The 16,585-nt window shown below is 32.9% G+C and overlaps 1 protein-coding gene, 1 long non-coding RNA gene and 1 pseudogene across 4 annotated transcripts; 1 reads left to right on the top strand and 2 right to left on the bottom strand.

Annotated features, from left to right (window-relative positions):
* On the bottom strand, positions 1-1,371 carry LOC138342320 (uncharacterized; annotated as a pseudogene).
* A 3,662-nt stretch (positions 1,372-5,033) lies between these two features.
* Positions 5,034-11,679, top strand: LOC101254269 (lysine-specific demethylase JMJ26). Its single transcript, XM_004233734.5, has 12 exons — positions 5,034-5,343; positions 5,960-7,849; positions 7,948-8,045; positions 8,164-8,263; positions 8,347-8,479; positions 8,555-8,618; positions 8,705-9,407; positions 9,668-9,997; positions 10,480-10,855; positions 10,947-11,032; positions 11,117-11,236; positions 11,327-11,679. The coding sequence occupies exons 2-12, from the start codon at positions 5,978-5,980 to the stop codon at positions 11,396-11,398; spliced, it is 3,954 nt and encodes a 1,317-aa protein (XP_004233782.1). The 5' UTR covers positions 5,034-5,343; positions 5,960-5,977; the 3' UTR covers positions 11,399-11,679.
* LOC104645792 (uncharacterized) lies at positions 10,194-15,581 on the bottom strand. 3 transcript variants are annotated; one of them, XR_011214763.1, is made up of 5 exons: positions 15,152-15,513; positions 10,939-11,540; positions 10,500-10,839; positions 10,351-10,403; positions 10,194-10,270 (listed from the first exon to the last, which is right to left on the bottom strand). It is a non-coding gene; the product is annotated as an uncharacterized lncRNA (long non-coding RNA). The 3 variants fall into 3 exon arrangements; XR_011214762.1 differs by having other exon boundaries at positions 10,351-10,412; positions 15,152-15,411; XR_011214761.1 differs by lacking the exons at positions 10,194-10,270; positions 10,351-10,403 and having other exon boundaries at positions 10,487-10,839; positions 15,152-15,581.
* Positions 15,582-16,585: the final 1,004 nt, after the last annotated feature.

Here is a 16,585-nt window from a genome sequence, read left to right as displayed (position 1 = left end):
TCTCCTATAAGTAGCATTAATATTATTTTTGGTATTTTAATTATTTTACTAGCATTGTATTTTTTATTCTTAATTTATTTATTACTATGTGGTGTTTTATATCATTTATGCCTTTATTTTCTAACAGAATTATTAGTAGTGAATTTTCTAACAGAGATGAGATTTTTTATGATTTTAGGAGCATGAGGGACATTATTCAAAGAAAGGGTCGGGCTAGATGAAGGCAAACAAGTGTGACCGTAATCAAGAATAGAAATTTTATGACCATTACCAACAACTATATTATTATTTGGCTGAGTGCTCAAATTAAAATAAGACGAGAAGTTACCTGAAGAGGAAGTCATATGAGAGGTAGCTCCGGTGTCCATGTACCAAGACGGATCAGGCGGATTAAGGGACATAGTATGCATTGCAGCCTGAATATCGGTAGGAGTCATCGAACCGGACTGTTGCTGCTGTCCAGACGCCATGTAAGCCTGCTGATTTCGTGGCCTTGGGCCCAATAGTCCAGCTTGTTGGTTTGGAGTACCAGGCCTGGTCCATCATTGAGTAGGGTAAGTGCAAGGAGGAATGGGCCAGCCATATCCCCAAAGATACACTTGCTGCCAAAAAATAGGGGACATGTTCGAAGCTTGAGTCGCACCGGAGCCTCGCCCAGCAGCCGAAGGATTCCGACTATCATTATTTCTAGCACCGTCGGAGCCACCACCGGAGCCACAACCAGCATTTTTTCGGCTACCAGAGTTGCGCTTGTTTGACGAACTGAAATATTTGCTCTTCAACTGACCCGTGTTTGTCAAATGACCGAAGGAGTCATCTGACGAGGCTACAACTATGGCAGATTCGGTTGCCGCCTCCTTTGTCATTCCATTTTCCTCAAGAACAAGCATGGAGCGAGCCTTGTAAAAAGGAGAAAGCGGATTGCTTTGACGAATAAGCGTACCCACACCACGGTAGGCTCCGGTAAGGCCACCAACCAACTGTAACACCATCCGGCTATCAGAAACCGGCGCTCCGACATTCTTCAACTAATCAGCAAGAGACTTGAGATGCTGACAGTAAGAGGATGCATTGGGAAATTCTCCATAGAAGTGGTGGAGAATTCTTGTTCAAGAGCAACGACACGGAAATGTTGGTTGTCCTGGAATATGTCTCGCAACCTATCCAGGCCTCCATAGCAGTCGAATCAGGCTCAATGATGGTCTGCAGGAGATCATTAGAGATAGTGGTATATCTCCATGAAAGAACCATTGTATCCAGAGTTGTCCACAATTCCTTCTCTTGATCATTTGAAGGTGGTTTGGACGTACCTTCTTTCGGAGGGATAATATGGGCTAGTACTCTATGAGAACGAGCATGAATTTTGAATAATTCCGATCATGTAGAGTATTGAACGTTTTTCATCTCAAGAGTGATGGAAATATGGTTCTTGATATTAGAGACAGCCAAAGCTGGATGAAAAGATTTGTCCGACATTGTGAGATTGCCGGCGAAAAAAAAAACAAAAAAATAGAAGAAGAAAAGGGGGTGGAATTAGGGGCGTATGCGGAAGAAGCACCCTAAGCAACTGATACCATGAAAGAATATTTTCCTCAATCCCATCTCTCTATTTTACTGATCCTTATATACACAAAGATAGCAACAAATAAGGCTACAAAATATACTCCTAACTAATTTACCATAATACAAGATATTTACCATAATACAAGATATTTACAATATATTTAACAGGTTTGTTGATAACCGACCGATAATTGTTGATTCATTATTGAATCAATCGATATCTTATTAATTGATTAGCACAATAATCAAGGCCGACTCCTATGCCTATTTGAATAAAACATTGGTCTTAGGCCTCCAATTTTAGGGAGCCTCAATTTTTTTATCAATAATAAATTATGTGTTAATTTTTTAAGAAAAAATTAATTATTTATGATAAGATATATTTTTTAAACGATACTATTATTTTATTTTTATTAATTCCATTTAAATAGAAGAAATCAAGAAGAATTGTTTTATTTCCTCACCGTCTCTATGCTAATATTCACATTATTTTATCCTTTTAACTCCTTTTACACTCTTTTCTTTAAATTTTTGGTAAGTTGGAGTAATTTTCTATCAAAAATATGTATCAATAGTCGAAAAGTGTTGAGCAAAGTGAATTGTAAATTCTTTTTCTACTTCCTCTTAGATTTTCAAGCATTACAACAAGCACAGTAAAACAAGGGGTATACAAAATTATCAACTTCTTAAATCAAGTTTTATATTAACAATTCATATAAAAATTGCGCGAGTAAGCAAATGTTTTTCAACAATTGATAAAATATCATTTATAAAAGAATTAAGTATACTTTGCATTTAAAAATCCAAGTTTTTTTTTCAAAAAAAATAATGGATATGAAGTTCATTTAGATTTTAAGTCTTTAGTTGAAATTTCGCTTTAGGCCTCTGATAGCATTGAGCCGCCCTTGATAGTAATATATTTAAAAACCGAATAATGATAGATCAAACAGTAAATCAAAATTATCTGCCCCATAAACAATCCTAATTCTACCGTTTTTGTCTTTATAAATATTGTATTTTTACTTTTCTGGAAACAAAATCTATCAAAATATATTTTATAAAATCTCCATATTTTCTTCTAATGATAACCAACAAAACTGAACTAAATATATTATTATTATCATTGTTGTTATTGATGCATTATAAAAAAAAAGTGAAAATGATCTGAAAAATATTTTAATTTTAATCGAAATTGTTGTTGCGATATCAGATTATTTATAAAAATTAAAAATGATTATTATTTATATTCATACTTCTAAATATTATAATAATTATATTACAGGAGCGGCTCAAGTGTATTAGTGACCTATAGCAAAAATGAAATAGGGCCTTAAATTGTAAATTGTAAATAACTTTTATATAATTTATTTCTTCTTGTTTTCATTGGATAATATAATCATTCTTATTTTTAATTATTTTTCATTAGATATAGTACTCCAAATATGTCAAATTTCTTCTTTTTCGTGAAATGTTTACTTTTTCTACAAATAGTACTCAATATGTGTTAGAAAAATAACTTATAACCTATTACTATAAAAAAAAAATAAAAGGCCTCTTAAATCTAGGGACCTAAGACACATATCTTTTTTTAATACTATCGAGCCACCCCTATTATTGCACCGAGTATATCGATTAATTGAATACAACTAGACTAACATAATTAAAGAACTTTTTTCCTTAAAAAAACGAACTCTAATAACAATTTCATTGTACTTCCTCTAATAATATACTAATATATCCTGCTAAATATTAATATTATTTTCTCTGCTTAATTAGTAAACCTTATGTTTAGAGACCCAGACAAACCCGGTCCTCATTTCTGAGATCACTAACAGAAAAATCTATTATATTTAATATTTATATAAAAATACTAAAACAAAAAGAATCATTAAATATTTCCATAAATAAATTATGCAAACTATATCTTTTTAATCTAACTATATATTGAAGTATGCATGTGAGAAAAATCGTAGTAGGAAAATACGAGTGTAAATTGATCGATAATTTTTATAGTTTGTTCATCAACTCTTTCTCTATAGTACCTTAATTTTGTTGAATTTTAAATTTATTCAATTGTTATAAATTATACTTGAGATTTTTTAAGAAGAAAAATAATAAACTTATAAATTAGTAGTTTAAAAATAAGACAAAATCTTCTATTTATAGCTAACAAATATTAGTATGTATTGTTAATTGTGCCTTATCAGAAAAGTTACAAACCTTCAAAAAAGTCATAACTCATAAAAAATATCACAATTTTTGAAAAAGTCACAATCCTTCAAAAAATTCGCAACTCATCAGGAACGTCACAATCCTTTAAAAAAATCACAACATTTTTGAAAAGTCACAACTTTTCAAAAAAAGTCACAACTCATCGAAAAAGTCAGAACCCTTCGAAAAAATCATAACTCATCGAAAAATCACAAAGTCACAACCCCTTGTGAAAATCACAGCTCTTGAAATTCATTGCCTTTTTTCTTAATAGGGTTTTCTTTTTTTTTAAAAAATCAATTCATTCAACTATCTACTCTCACTTAATGATAACTCTACTAATCTTTTAATTAAACTACAGATTAAGATATTAAATTGACATATTAAGTTCTAAGCAATCACAAACGATGTCGCATTTTTTAATTGGTCAAAAATATAATCCATTAATTAATTAATACATATTGATGGCATTCATACTAAAACGTGTTAAGTAGTTTATGAGGTTTCGTTATTATTTTTCCTTTTAAGATATAATTCCCTTCTTTGTTTTATTTTACAGAAAATACAGATGAATTTCTGCTCTAGTTTTAATAATCCAAAATCTAATTCATTAATATGCGTATATCTTCTTGATAAATGTTCATTGAATTGAAATTATAATATAAAATACGTGTTCCATTTCATACTAGATAAACTTGAATGTTTTTTTTTTAATTTATTATTAACTTGCATTGTGCTAAAATGTGGTAAATACAATATGGACAATCTCATAAGTGCTGTTATTCTGCAAAATTTGGCATGCCTCTGGGCTAGTCTTCGTTAATCCAAGTAAAGTTAGGTGTAATAAATATATTAATAGATTTTTGATCTAATATTTTTTTTTGAAAAATTCTGTATAAATTTCATCCATAAAAAAGTAAAAAAATGTAAATGTAATAAATTCTTTCTTCTTCGTAAAAAATGTAATAACTTTTACATTAAATGGACTACGAATGATATTTAGATCATAGACATTAGAATTTTGAGTTTAGATACGCATTCAATTTACTTTGACTCGCCTATAATAAACGTCACAGATCTAAAAAATAAATAAGGTACATATTTTATTATAATATTTATTATTAATTAATAAATTTAAAATAATATATTTTATTTTTTTCCAAATATATTATAAGTGGAGGAATAAATGTGAACGGAATAACTGCGGTTGAAAAGGTAGCTATAAACTGCTAATAGTGGAGTATTATATTTTTTAATAGTGGTATATACAAATTAGGATAATTCTTAAAATGACCCAAAGATTTACTGCTACAAAATCCAAATCCTAAAAAGAAAAAAAAAGAAAAGAAGGTAGAGACAGTACCACCCACTGTTTTGTTTCCCTCTACATGGTTTTGTTGCGCCTTATTCCTTTTCTCAATTTCTCCGTTTTCCCTTAAATCAAAAGATCGAATTTCTTTCCTTGTCTTCACTCCATTCATTTCTTTTTTAAATTCTTCGAATTCACTGCATGATGAATTAGAATCCTGGGAATTCAATCGGAGCTGTTTCAACTGATCCATTGATCAGGTGAGTTCAATTGGAATTTTTCATTACTTTTTATGTATATCTGATCTTGGGTTTCAATCAACTTCTGTTTATTTTTTGATCTTTTTATGTTTTCTTGTGAATTTTCGTATGACTATTGGGAATTTGAATGAATTTGGGATATAGATTGTAAGGATTATGTGATTGTTCGTTTTAGATTGAAATGCCGATAATTTGATGTAAGAATTAGGGATTGGATTGATTCAGAATTTAATCTGTTGGTTTTTTTTTTTTTAAATAAAAAAATTATTTATGGTGAATAGGTTTGAGGGGATGCTGTTGACCCGGTTATGTTGACTTTGTTTCACCCCGGTTTATGCTGGAAATTCTATTCATTAATCTGTTTTTTTTTTTTGCTGTAGCTTTTAAATGAGTATAAACAGTATATTAGTTGATTTTAGTTTGATATGATTTCATTTCAGTGTCTATGTTTTTGCATTAGGACTTTAATCTGCTTGCTGATGTTTGATTGATAGGTTTTTGCATTTAAGATTCATTTTTTGTTTATGACATCTGTTATTTATCCTGAAGATTAGGGTTTTAAAGTTGGTATAGTTATGAAATATATGTACTTTTGCTTATTAAGTTCCTTTTTCAGTTGTGTTGGGAGTAGAAGATGGCAACATTAGTTGCGAAACAAGGGCCATTGAGCAGTCAGATTCAAGACACACCGGGAACGAGAAATCAGTCTAGGGTGTTTACGAAGAGAAAGTTTATCCTAAACCGCGATGAAGAAGAGCTTGAAAAGGACAATGCAGCAGCATCGGTGCTCAATGTTATAGAGTTACCTAACAAGAGACCAAAGCTTTGTTCTGAGCCTGGCGCCTCCCGTGGCAAAAGAACTGTGCCAGGGCACGCGAATGTTGCAATCAGAGAGGAGGATGCACTTTTATCGGGTGGATTTGCAGAGAAAGTAAAAACTGCAGAAAAGCCAAAGAGGAACATGGTTAAATCACATTTGAGAACCAAGACAGTAGCTAAGGAAAAAATGACTGTAAAGGAATCTGAAGGTTCACATAGAAGAATCACATCCAAGGGGTATCATCGTTCCGCAGAGAAGAAATTAAGTTCTAAAATTTGGGATGAATTGGTGGGTGATGATAAAGAAGAGGAGAGTGAAGAGGAAGAGGAACAGGAAGAGGATGAAGAGTATTTTCCAGGATCCTTAACAAACTTTCAGATGCCACTTAAGGAAGCATTGAATAATTTAAGAAATACAGAGAAGCTTTTGAGAACTTGCACCAAGGGAAAAGTTCTGAGAAATGGACCTATAAGAAATAAAGGGAATGATGAAGAGAAAGACGAGCCTTCCCAGCGCAAGGAGAGGCTCAAACTATCTACCACCACAAAAAGCATTCTTCTGAGAGGAAATTCACAAACAAAAAGGATGCCTGATAAAGTAAATCTAGAACAACCTTCGGGAACTTCAAGAAAGAAGATGACTCATAAAGGAGATAATACAATGAACAAGGTGGAATTTGGAAGTGAAGAAAAGCAGGGCGTGTGCAAGAAAAAACCAACTTTATCCAAGGTTGGAAAGAAAATGCCAGGGACTCGTGGAGTTCAAGGCTCAGAGAATATAAGGCAGGTGCCTGCTATATTAAATGGAGAACAGTGTCTAAGAACGTCAAACAAGAAGAAAATTCCTCAAGGAGAGAGTACAATGGAGATGGTGGATGAAAGTGAATATGAGTGGAAGGAAAAGCCAAGTTTGTCCAAGGATGATAAAAAGAAGCAGGGAATTCATGAAAAAGATGCTCAGAATAAAAGGATATCTGTACGACGTGCTACAGCATCATTCAAAAGATACAGTAATGATTACTATGTTGGTGAGTGGGAAGATGATACTGATGAGTATGAGGTTTTCCCACTAAGTGATGGACATCATATACCAAGTAACGCAAGAAACCAGGGAAGTGATGTTTCACTTGAGTCAAAACCAAAAAACAGTCAGAAAAATATATTAAAAAATTCAGGAAAGTTACCTGTGTGTAGTTCGTTTCCTTCCTGGGCACCTGCTAAATTAAATGGAGAACAATGTCTAGGAACGTCAAGCAAGAAGAAGAGTCCTCAAGAAGATAGTACAATGGATAATATGGATGAAAACGATGATGACTGGAATATGTGCAAGGAAAAGTCAAATATGTCCAAGGATGGAAAAAAGAAGCAGAGAATTTATGAGAAAGATGCAGTGGATAAAAGGACATCAGTCAGACGTGCTGCTGCATCAGTCAAGAGATATGATCATGATTACCATATTGATGAGTGGGAGGATGATATTGAGGAGTATGAGGTTTGGCATCATACACCAAGTGACTCAAGAAGTCAGAGAAGTGACGTTTCACATGAGTCAAAACCTAAAGATAGTCTGAGAGATATAGTATATAATTCTGTGAAGTTATCTGCTTGTAGTTCATTGCCTTCCTCCACATCGTCTTCTGGTTCGACAATTTCAAGAAATGGAATAGATAGATCTAAAAACGTGAAGGTTAAGCTCTTGTTATTCATCTTTCACTTTAAATGTCATTTCTTCTCTGTTTTACTTATTTCTTTCAGACGATGACTTATTTATTTTATCCTGTGCAGGTAAATTGTCATCAATGTAGAAGAAGTGATAGAAGAACTGTTGTTCCTTGTACTAAGTGTAAAGAGAAATTTTACTGTATCAAGTGCATCAGGGAATGGTAAACCTCTAATGTGTATCTCTTATCTTGCTGTCCAAATGCTTAGTGATTCTCTTTTAGTGTGAGATGGAGTTTTAACCTCATTTTAAGCTTCCTGCTATTTATTTTTGGTGAGCAGGTATTCTGAATTGGAAGAAGAGGAAGTCTCAGAGGCTTGCCCATATTGTCGTGGAAAATGTAACTGCAACTTCTGCTTACACTCAAGTGGCATGCTTAAGGTTTGCCTTTTCTTTTTTTTTAATCGAACAAAATGAGCTTGTAGCTTTTGTTTCCTAATTACTGTTAAATATTTCTTTTGAAGACATCAAAAAGGGATCTCCCTGATCGTGAAAAGATCAAGCATTTGCAGTATTTGATTATCAAGCTGCTTCCCTTTCTAAAAGAAATTCATCAGGAACAAATTCAGGAGATAGAGACAGAGTCTTCTATTCGTGGTATGTATCTAAGTTCTAAAAACAAGACCGACTCCGATAAAACTTTTCTTACATTGTTCGCTGTTTTTATCACAGGGGTATCTTCATCTTCAGTTGATATTAAACAATCACTTTGTCACAATGAGGAGCGAGTTTACTGGTAATACATCTTCTCTTGTTTTTTTTTTCAGCTATACCTTATTTTTTGGAGGTTTTATTCTTATTGATTCCTTGGCCTTGGAGCAGCGACAACTGTTCAACTTCAATAGTCGATCTTCATCGAAGCTGCCCAGATTGCTCATACGAGCTATGTATAAGTTGCTGCCAAGAGCTTCGGGAAGGAAAGTGTTTAGGAAATAGTAAAAAAGCAGTTGTCAAATATCCAAATATAGGTTATGATTACATGCACGGTGGAGACGCAGAGCCTGAACGTTATGATGATATGGAAATTCCACAGGACCAGAACAAACCAATTACTTGGGTTACTAATTATGATGGTAATATCATGTGTGCTCCTGAAGCAATTGGTGGTTGTGGAAATTTTGTACTAGAGCTCAAGCACCTGCTACCAAAAAACTGGATATCAACCTTGGAAGCAAAAGCAGAAAGGATTCTGATTCAATGCAATTTCTCCGAGATTATTTCCCAGCCGATTTGTAGAACGGATGACCCTGAACAGTTACACAGAGCGGCTTCAAGAGTTGGTTCTGATGACAACTACTTGTATTTCCCTACTGCAAAGGACGCAATAGAGGATGATGCACTTTTACACTTTCGTAGACACTGGGCCAAAGGTGAACCAGTGATTGTGCAAAATGTTCTTGCACATACAAGTGGTTTAAGCTGGGAACCAATGGTTATGTGGCGTGCATTGTGTGAGGGCACTGATTCCAAGATCCTTACAAGTATGTCGGAAGTGAAAGCTATCGACTGTCTGGCCAATTGTCAGGTTTTTCCTCATTCGTCTGCATTTTCTACCTTGTCCACAAGCTTAGTACCTTTCTCATTCCACTTATTCATCATCCCTCTCCCCATTCACTTGGTAGTTACCATGTTTTCTAATGGGTTTGTTTTGCTACTAGTATCCTTTTATTAAAGAAATTTTTTTTCTCGTATTTAAGCATTGCTTCTTGAATAGCTTCATGGTGTTATTAAAATATGATCATCTGCCATTGTGCTAAATCATCAAATAACATAAAACTTTTGCAGGTTCCGATCAATACTCGAAAATTTTTTAAAGGTTATACGGAAGGCAGAAGGTATGAAAATCTTTGGCCTGAAATGCTCAAACTTAAAGATTGGCCACCATCTGACAAGTTTGAGAAAGTCTTGCCTCGGCACTGCGATGAATTCATCAGTGCATTACCATTCCAAGAGTACACAGATCCAAGGATAGGGATTCTGAACCTTGCTGTTAAATTACCGGCTGGAGTCATAAAACCAGATTTGGGTCCAAAGACATACATTGCTTATGGTCTCAGCGAGGAACTTGGGAGAGGGGATTCAGTGACAAAGCTTCACTGTGATATGTCAGATGCGGTATGATTTTGACAGGATTATTGTAGTTCATTCATTTGATTTCACTTTATTCTTATGTCATGTCATTGTGAATAGCCCTGGTTAATACTTGAAATCACAATTTGGAGGATATTACCTTAGCTCACATCCAAAAACTATAACCAAATCGACAAGGACCTTGGCAAGAAGGTATCTCAATTGTAGGAAAATTCCAAAATGAGCAAAAAAAACTAAAATTTTATTTCAAATATATAGAACCACATTCGTCCAATCTCTTCTGCCTTATGGCCAGTCCTATACAATATGTTCGACAATTGTCACATTCCCGGTAAATTAATCCACATACCACAATCTAGTTTAATGTTTATTCTCACCTTGGTAGCAGTTTACTGCTTTTCCCAGTTCTGTATTCTGTCCATGATGAAGCCTGCAAAGACTGCAACCATTACTTTTTCAGGCTTATTTCATGACAAGCTAATATTTTAAAATTTTGAATTGCTCAGATAAATATTTTGACACACACAGCAGAGATGGCTATAACTGATGAGCAGCGGTCGGCAATTGAAATAGTGAAACAGATGCATAGAGCTCAGGATGAAAGAGAGCGCATCGAATGCGAGGCTGATAAATATCCTATGAAGATGTCTAGTGACATTAGCAGGGAGGAGAAAACCTTTGATGATTCAGAGACAACTGGAGGTGCATTGTGGGACATTTTCAGAAGGGAAGATGTACCCAAGTTGAGTGAGTATCTTTTAAAGCATGCAAAGGAATTTAGGCACACTTTCTGTTGTCCGGTTGATCAGGTTTTTCATCCAATCCATGACCAGAGCTTCTACTTAACTTTGGAGCACAAGAGAAAACTGAAGGAAGAATTCGGTTAGTAATTTACCCTGTTCGTTATCTTTCCTCAATAACAAGGATCACATTTTATTTAATAAACTCAAGATGTGCACGCTTACTATTTTAGGGATTGAACCTTGGACATTTGAGCAAAGACTTGGAGAGTCAGTTTTCATTCCTGCAGGATGCCCTCACCAAGTGCGTAATCTCAAGGTAAGAATCAATACTTAAATAATCCATGAAAATCCAGATGATAAAGTTCATCAAGTAACCAACCATCTGTTTTCAACTTTCCAGTCGTGTACCAAAGTTGCTGCTGATTTTGTTTCTCCTGAAAACATTCGAGAATGTTTCCGCCTCACAGCTGAGTTCAGGACATTGCCGAAAGGCCACAAGGCCAGAGAAGACAAACTAGAGGTGCCATATAAAAAATGCTTTATTTTAATCTGACTATGTTAAGACAAGCCTCCATTTCTTACTGACTTGTTTCATCCTCTGGTGTAACAGATAAAGAAGATGGTCCTTCATGCAATCAACCAAGTTGTCACAGATTTGGAGCAGCTCACATACATAGCTTAGAGAAATAGCAGTACTTTCTTTGGCAGCAGTAGCAGTTAGTATTTGGTTATTGCTATTGTCCTTGTGTGTTCTTTTAGGTGTTAGGCCAAGGACAATTTTGATACATATTTCTTGCAGCTTAGGCCCTCTTCACCATTGTTGCCTGTAGAAAAGTAAATGTTAAAGGAACATTCTTTTTTAGATCATACTTTTCCTGCAATAAAGGCAGCTTCTCCTATACAGAGACTCGTAACCTTTGCATTTGATTACATAATGGAATACAATGTGAAATTTCATGCAAATACTTTCTATAGTACTCTTTAAGCCTAACAGGGATTTAGAATTTGATTGGTATTAAATGATTTCTAGATAGAAAAATGTGAAACTAATGCAAAGGGAGTTTATACCAAATCAAATGTATTTTAGTATTAATTAAGTGATTTCACGAGGTAAATTGTATGTTATAATCATGCAAAAAGCTAAAGTACAAACGTGTATGGATTGATTAACTACGGGTCAATACCGAATATGAGTAAATTTTTATCTGCAAATTACCGTTGCTTATACACACTTAAATCACATATTATACTAATCGTAACTGTATCATCATTATTAATGAAACAGCACTAAATGCGCATGTTCTAGATCAACATTGTGAATTCGACAACTATTAGATCACATTCATTCAGGGTTTTGACACAAACTAAATTATTGTTATTTTATCGTAAAATAGTGTGGAGACGTTTGGTGAGATAAAATGAGACAATTTTTGAGGTAAATTTTTAGTATCCATTGATCTCTTGTTTGGTTATGAAGTTTGTGATATCTTATTATATAGTATTAATAATCAGTACTCAAATAAGTTGTTACTGTTTCTAGATGAAATAAGAGTCTTGAAATAACTAATCCTAAGACAAAATAGTTAAAGTGACATAATATCCCAATAAAACCTCTTTATAATTATTTTACACATTCTTAAACAAATTTATTTTTAGAAATTACGCAATTCATATCATTTTTAATATAACAAACCAAGCATTTACTTAAAGTACTAAGATAATTATTTCTAACATATCTAATCTTAAAATAAGATGTCTTCAAACTAAACAACCATGCATGTCCTATAGAATTTGAAGCATTAATTGAATTATCGCTCTAAAATTGGTCATTTTTTCAAATCAATTTAGTGCACTAAAACTAAGATGTACACGCGTCAACAACAACAATATACTTCGATTATGACCGACTTATATCTCTGTCGACCAGTCGATTTCAGATTTTACAGACTTATATCATTAAGCTCATGAGCAGAATCTTAGCTTGAGCCTACCTTCGCACACCCCCGTCACTCTTTAAGAAGCATTCACCTCAAATAAATTACCCACCTCGCAGTGTCCCGCCTCTCCCTAAATGATCGATGTGGCAATTAGGCATCCTTAAAAGAAAGAATGGTCTTTAAGGATTGGTCGTTGTGTGTCATCACTTACCACCTATCCTACATATTCAATTAAGGTCGTCACTACGAAGCTATAATTAAGGTCCACAAGGTCTTATCATCTAGTCGTTGGTACTCTGCATCTTCACGGAGAATTTAATTTCACCATGTTATTTTAATACACCAAAAAACAAACAATACATAAATAATGATCTCAACATAACTAATGCAAACATCACTAGTACACTCTATTTAACTTTATTTAACAATATTCGTATACACCCTATCAAATGACCTCTTTAGTTATTCCATAATGAGGTTTTGAAAAGAGGATGTGTAAACATCTAACCTCATCTTGTGAAGATATTGATGTTGAATCAATAGATCCTCGACTCAAGTTAAAAAAATATATATAAAAAATTAAAACTAATATAATAACGAAGATGTGTTGAAAACAACTAAGAAAAAAATAAGAAGCAATAATAAACAATGGGTAACACAAAAACCAAAGAATAAAACCAGGAGAAGATAACAATAGTAATAATTATCCGGGAACCAAACAAACCTCAACTACATAAAAATCTATCAATCTTAATCGTCAATCTTCATATCTTCCTATCCATAATCTTGTATTTGATAAGCCACATATGTGTCAAATCATGTGATTCATGTCTAATAACCTTAATCCAAGACTTTTTTGCCTACCACACCTTTTGTTGGAGCATTTATTCCTCATATATCCAAAATCATCTTAGTGTCATCTCACTCATTTTGTCCATTGCAAGGCCACTCACTCTACATTATCCCAAATAGTTTCTTTTCTTATCTTATCTCCCCTAATATGTGCATAAATTCATTTAAGCATCCCAATGTTCACTAAGAAGTGCCAATTCTTCATGTCCAAACCATTTAGTGTTACATCACTCATCTTGTCTATTACAGATATCATTCCTATCTTTTCTTGAATAGTTTCTTTTCTAATCCTATCTTTCATAATATGCACTTATATTTATTTAAACATCCTCATTTATGCTAGCTAACACTTCCACAATATGTATCAACCAAACACAAATAGGCTTATGAGAAGAAATCACCTACTGTTTTTTTCTCCGCTAGAACTTAAATTTTAAGTCTCGTGGTTCTCAATCCACTTAATAGATCACTAGGTTGAATCATTAGATCCACCCTATATTCAACCCTACCAATGGTACATGTGCAACTCATTATATTATTAGGTTCAATATGAAATTACGTGCAGAAACAAAGCTAAGTGATGATTCATAGATTCAAACATATTTAGTAACTTTCTCATAGACTCTGTATTTGCATTAGAAAATTATATATAACATGTGAATTTCTAATAAAATTAATTCATGACATAGTGGTAAGCTAAGTGAAGGTTGGTAAGTTCAGACAAATTCAATAACATTTTCTAGATTCTATATTTGCATTAGAGAATAATATATAACTTGTGAATTTCTAATAAAATTGATTGATGACACAGTGATAAGCTAAGTGGGGGTTCATGAATTCAAGCAAATTCAATAACTTGTGAATCCCTAATAAAATTGATTGATAACTCAGTGGTAAAGATGGCATCATGGAAACACTAACGTTGTGGATTTAACAATACCATCAACAAAAGTTTCTCTTTTTTTAAAAAAAGGAAGCATCATCTCGTCTATCCAAGAATTTAGATTCCCCAAACTCATTTCTTCTATCTTAAAATTTAGAACCTCAAACTCCTAAACCTGACTCACACGCTCTCTAATTAGACAACATGATCAACAAGGTGATCACAATTAAAAAGCAAAATATATTAGGTGAATTGGAATAGTTAGTTGTTATGAACGGGCTTAAACGCTCAAAAATCAAATCCAAAACATCCAAATCAATCAATCCAAAATCGAACTTTAAATATCCATTCCATTGAAATCTTTTTGGATTGTAATTTATTCGATATGTGATCAAAATTTTCATATTCAATCTGCTCGGTCAAACACTCACCCCACAACAAGTCTTTGTCAATCAATTTAACCACCTATCCTATTTGTGAAATGTCTCCCAATAACTCGACCGCCCAAGCTAGAGTTTGAAAAGCGATGAGAACAACTTCCCAACAATATGGAGGCATCTAAATACGTTACTAATCCAAATCCAAACAACAAAGAAATTAGTAAAGATGCAACTTCTACGAGAACTAGACTCATATAACACAATTGTCTTTGGGAATCAAAGCTATATAGCCAACTAACAAACAATTTCAAAACACAATGCAAACCTTGCAAAGAGCTAGTCAAATTTGAAAACAACAAAATACACTTGCACAAAGTACTTACCATGAAAGAATAAGCCCTTCCAATTCTTCCATACCCATGTTTTTTGATCCTTTCATCCTTTTTGTTCTCAACTTCATTCAAATCCCCCAATCCATCCAAAAATCCACACCAATCTAATAAAATTTTACAAATTAACTTCAAATTCTAGATCCATCTTTGAGTATTTTTTGATAAGGAAAAGTTGCTTCAAAACCCTCCTTCTAAGCCCCCCACCCCCTTTTCCCATATGAGGAATCACAGGGCCAAGCAAAGAGATCCCCTTACACATATATAGGTAATAGTGCAATAGTAGGGTTTGATTAACATAGTAAAATGACTTGTTTGCCCTTATGCTTGAGGAACAAGAAACGATTGATGAAAGATGCCCTTTTTGGGACCTATAAATGCGCCTTTTTTGGTGGACATTTGGCTCTAAAATATGTATTTCCTTGTCTTTTTATTTGTTACCCTCTTCCTTCATATGATTATAAAAATTTGGGAAAACGAGTACCTTTCCACCTATTCTTGAAATCTCAGAGACACATTTATATTATACTAAGGTTCTATTACCCTGAATAAATTTTATAAGTAATTTTCTATCTCTTTTTTACTTATGTGGTATTAGCTTGAAAATAAAAGTCAACCAACGCTTGACCCACAAGATAGTGCCACGTAGGCTGAAAAGGGGTAGAAAATTATTAATAAAATTTGTTCAGGAGGATAATAAGACCTTAATATAGTATAAGTGTGCATTATCTCTAAAATTTTTGATAAATATTTTATATTTTTTTTTCTTTTAAAAAAATCATTTTGTTTTATTTTTAGTCTGTTTTAAAAGGAATGATTATTTTTCTTTTTGGTAACACTTTAACATTAAGTTTTCACTTGGCATGTTTAAGACCACAAGATTAAAGTGCATTTTGATATTATTTAACATAACTTTAATTTAGAACCACTAAATTAAAAAGTCTTCTTTCTTTTCTTAAACTTCGTCCAACTCAAAGTAGGTCATCACTTTTTAAACATGGGAGTATATACTTTCATCATATTAATATGTAAAAAATTGAATTTTGTAGTACTTTTTATATAGTTTTTGAATATCTATTTTTTTTTAAAAAAAAGTTATCAAATTAATGTAATCTAATTTAATGTTAAAAATTAGTCAACTTAACTTTTGAAAAGTGCAACATGACAAATAAAAATGAACAGAAAAGTAAATTTAACTTGATACACTTGTTAAGAGAATAATAATTGATATATTAAATTTTTTAATTATATAATTTTAAGACATATTTTACTAAAGAATATTATTGATCTTCTTTAATTTGTCAAAAATAACAAATAAAAAAAATCATATTAGAAAATATCTTACAAGTAAATACAAACAAAAAAAGTACTCTTTACTTTATTTAGAATTTCTAAAGTTCGAGTTGAATTGTATTTGATTATATTTTT

This window comes from Solanum lycopersicum, chromosome 2 (genome assembly GCF_036512215.1).
Source record: "Solanum lycopersicum chromosome 2, SLM_r2.1".
Classification (NCBI taxonomy): Eukaryota; Viridiplantae; Streptophyta; class Magnoliopsida; order Solanales; family Solanaceae; genus Solanum; species Solanum lycopersicum.
Note: the sequence above shows the minus strand (reverse complement) of the source record. Positions and strands in the feature narration are given on the sequence as shown.

What these genes read in the sequence shown, in the direction of transcription:
- LOC101254269 (XM_004233734.5), top strand. Translation starts at nt 5,978, where the DNA reads ATGGCAACATTAGTTGCGAAACAAGGGCCATTGAGCAGTCAGATTCAA. An exon ending in AATGAGGAGCGAGTTTACTG is followed by an intron (nt 8,619 to 8,704) that starts GTAATACATCTT and finishes GCCTTGGAGCAG; the next exon opens with CGACAACTGTTCAACTTCAA. An exon ending in ACTGTGATATGTCAGATGCG is followed by an intron (nt 9,998 to 10,479) that starts GTATGATTTTGA and finishes TGAATTGCTCAG; the next exon opens with ATAAATATTTTGACACACAC.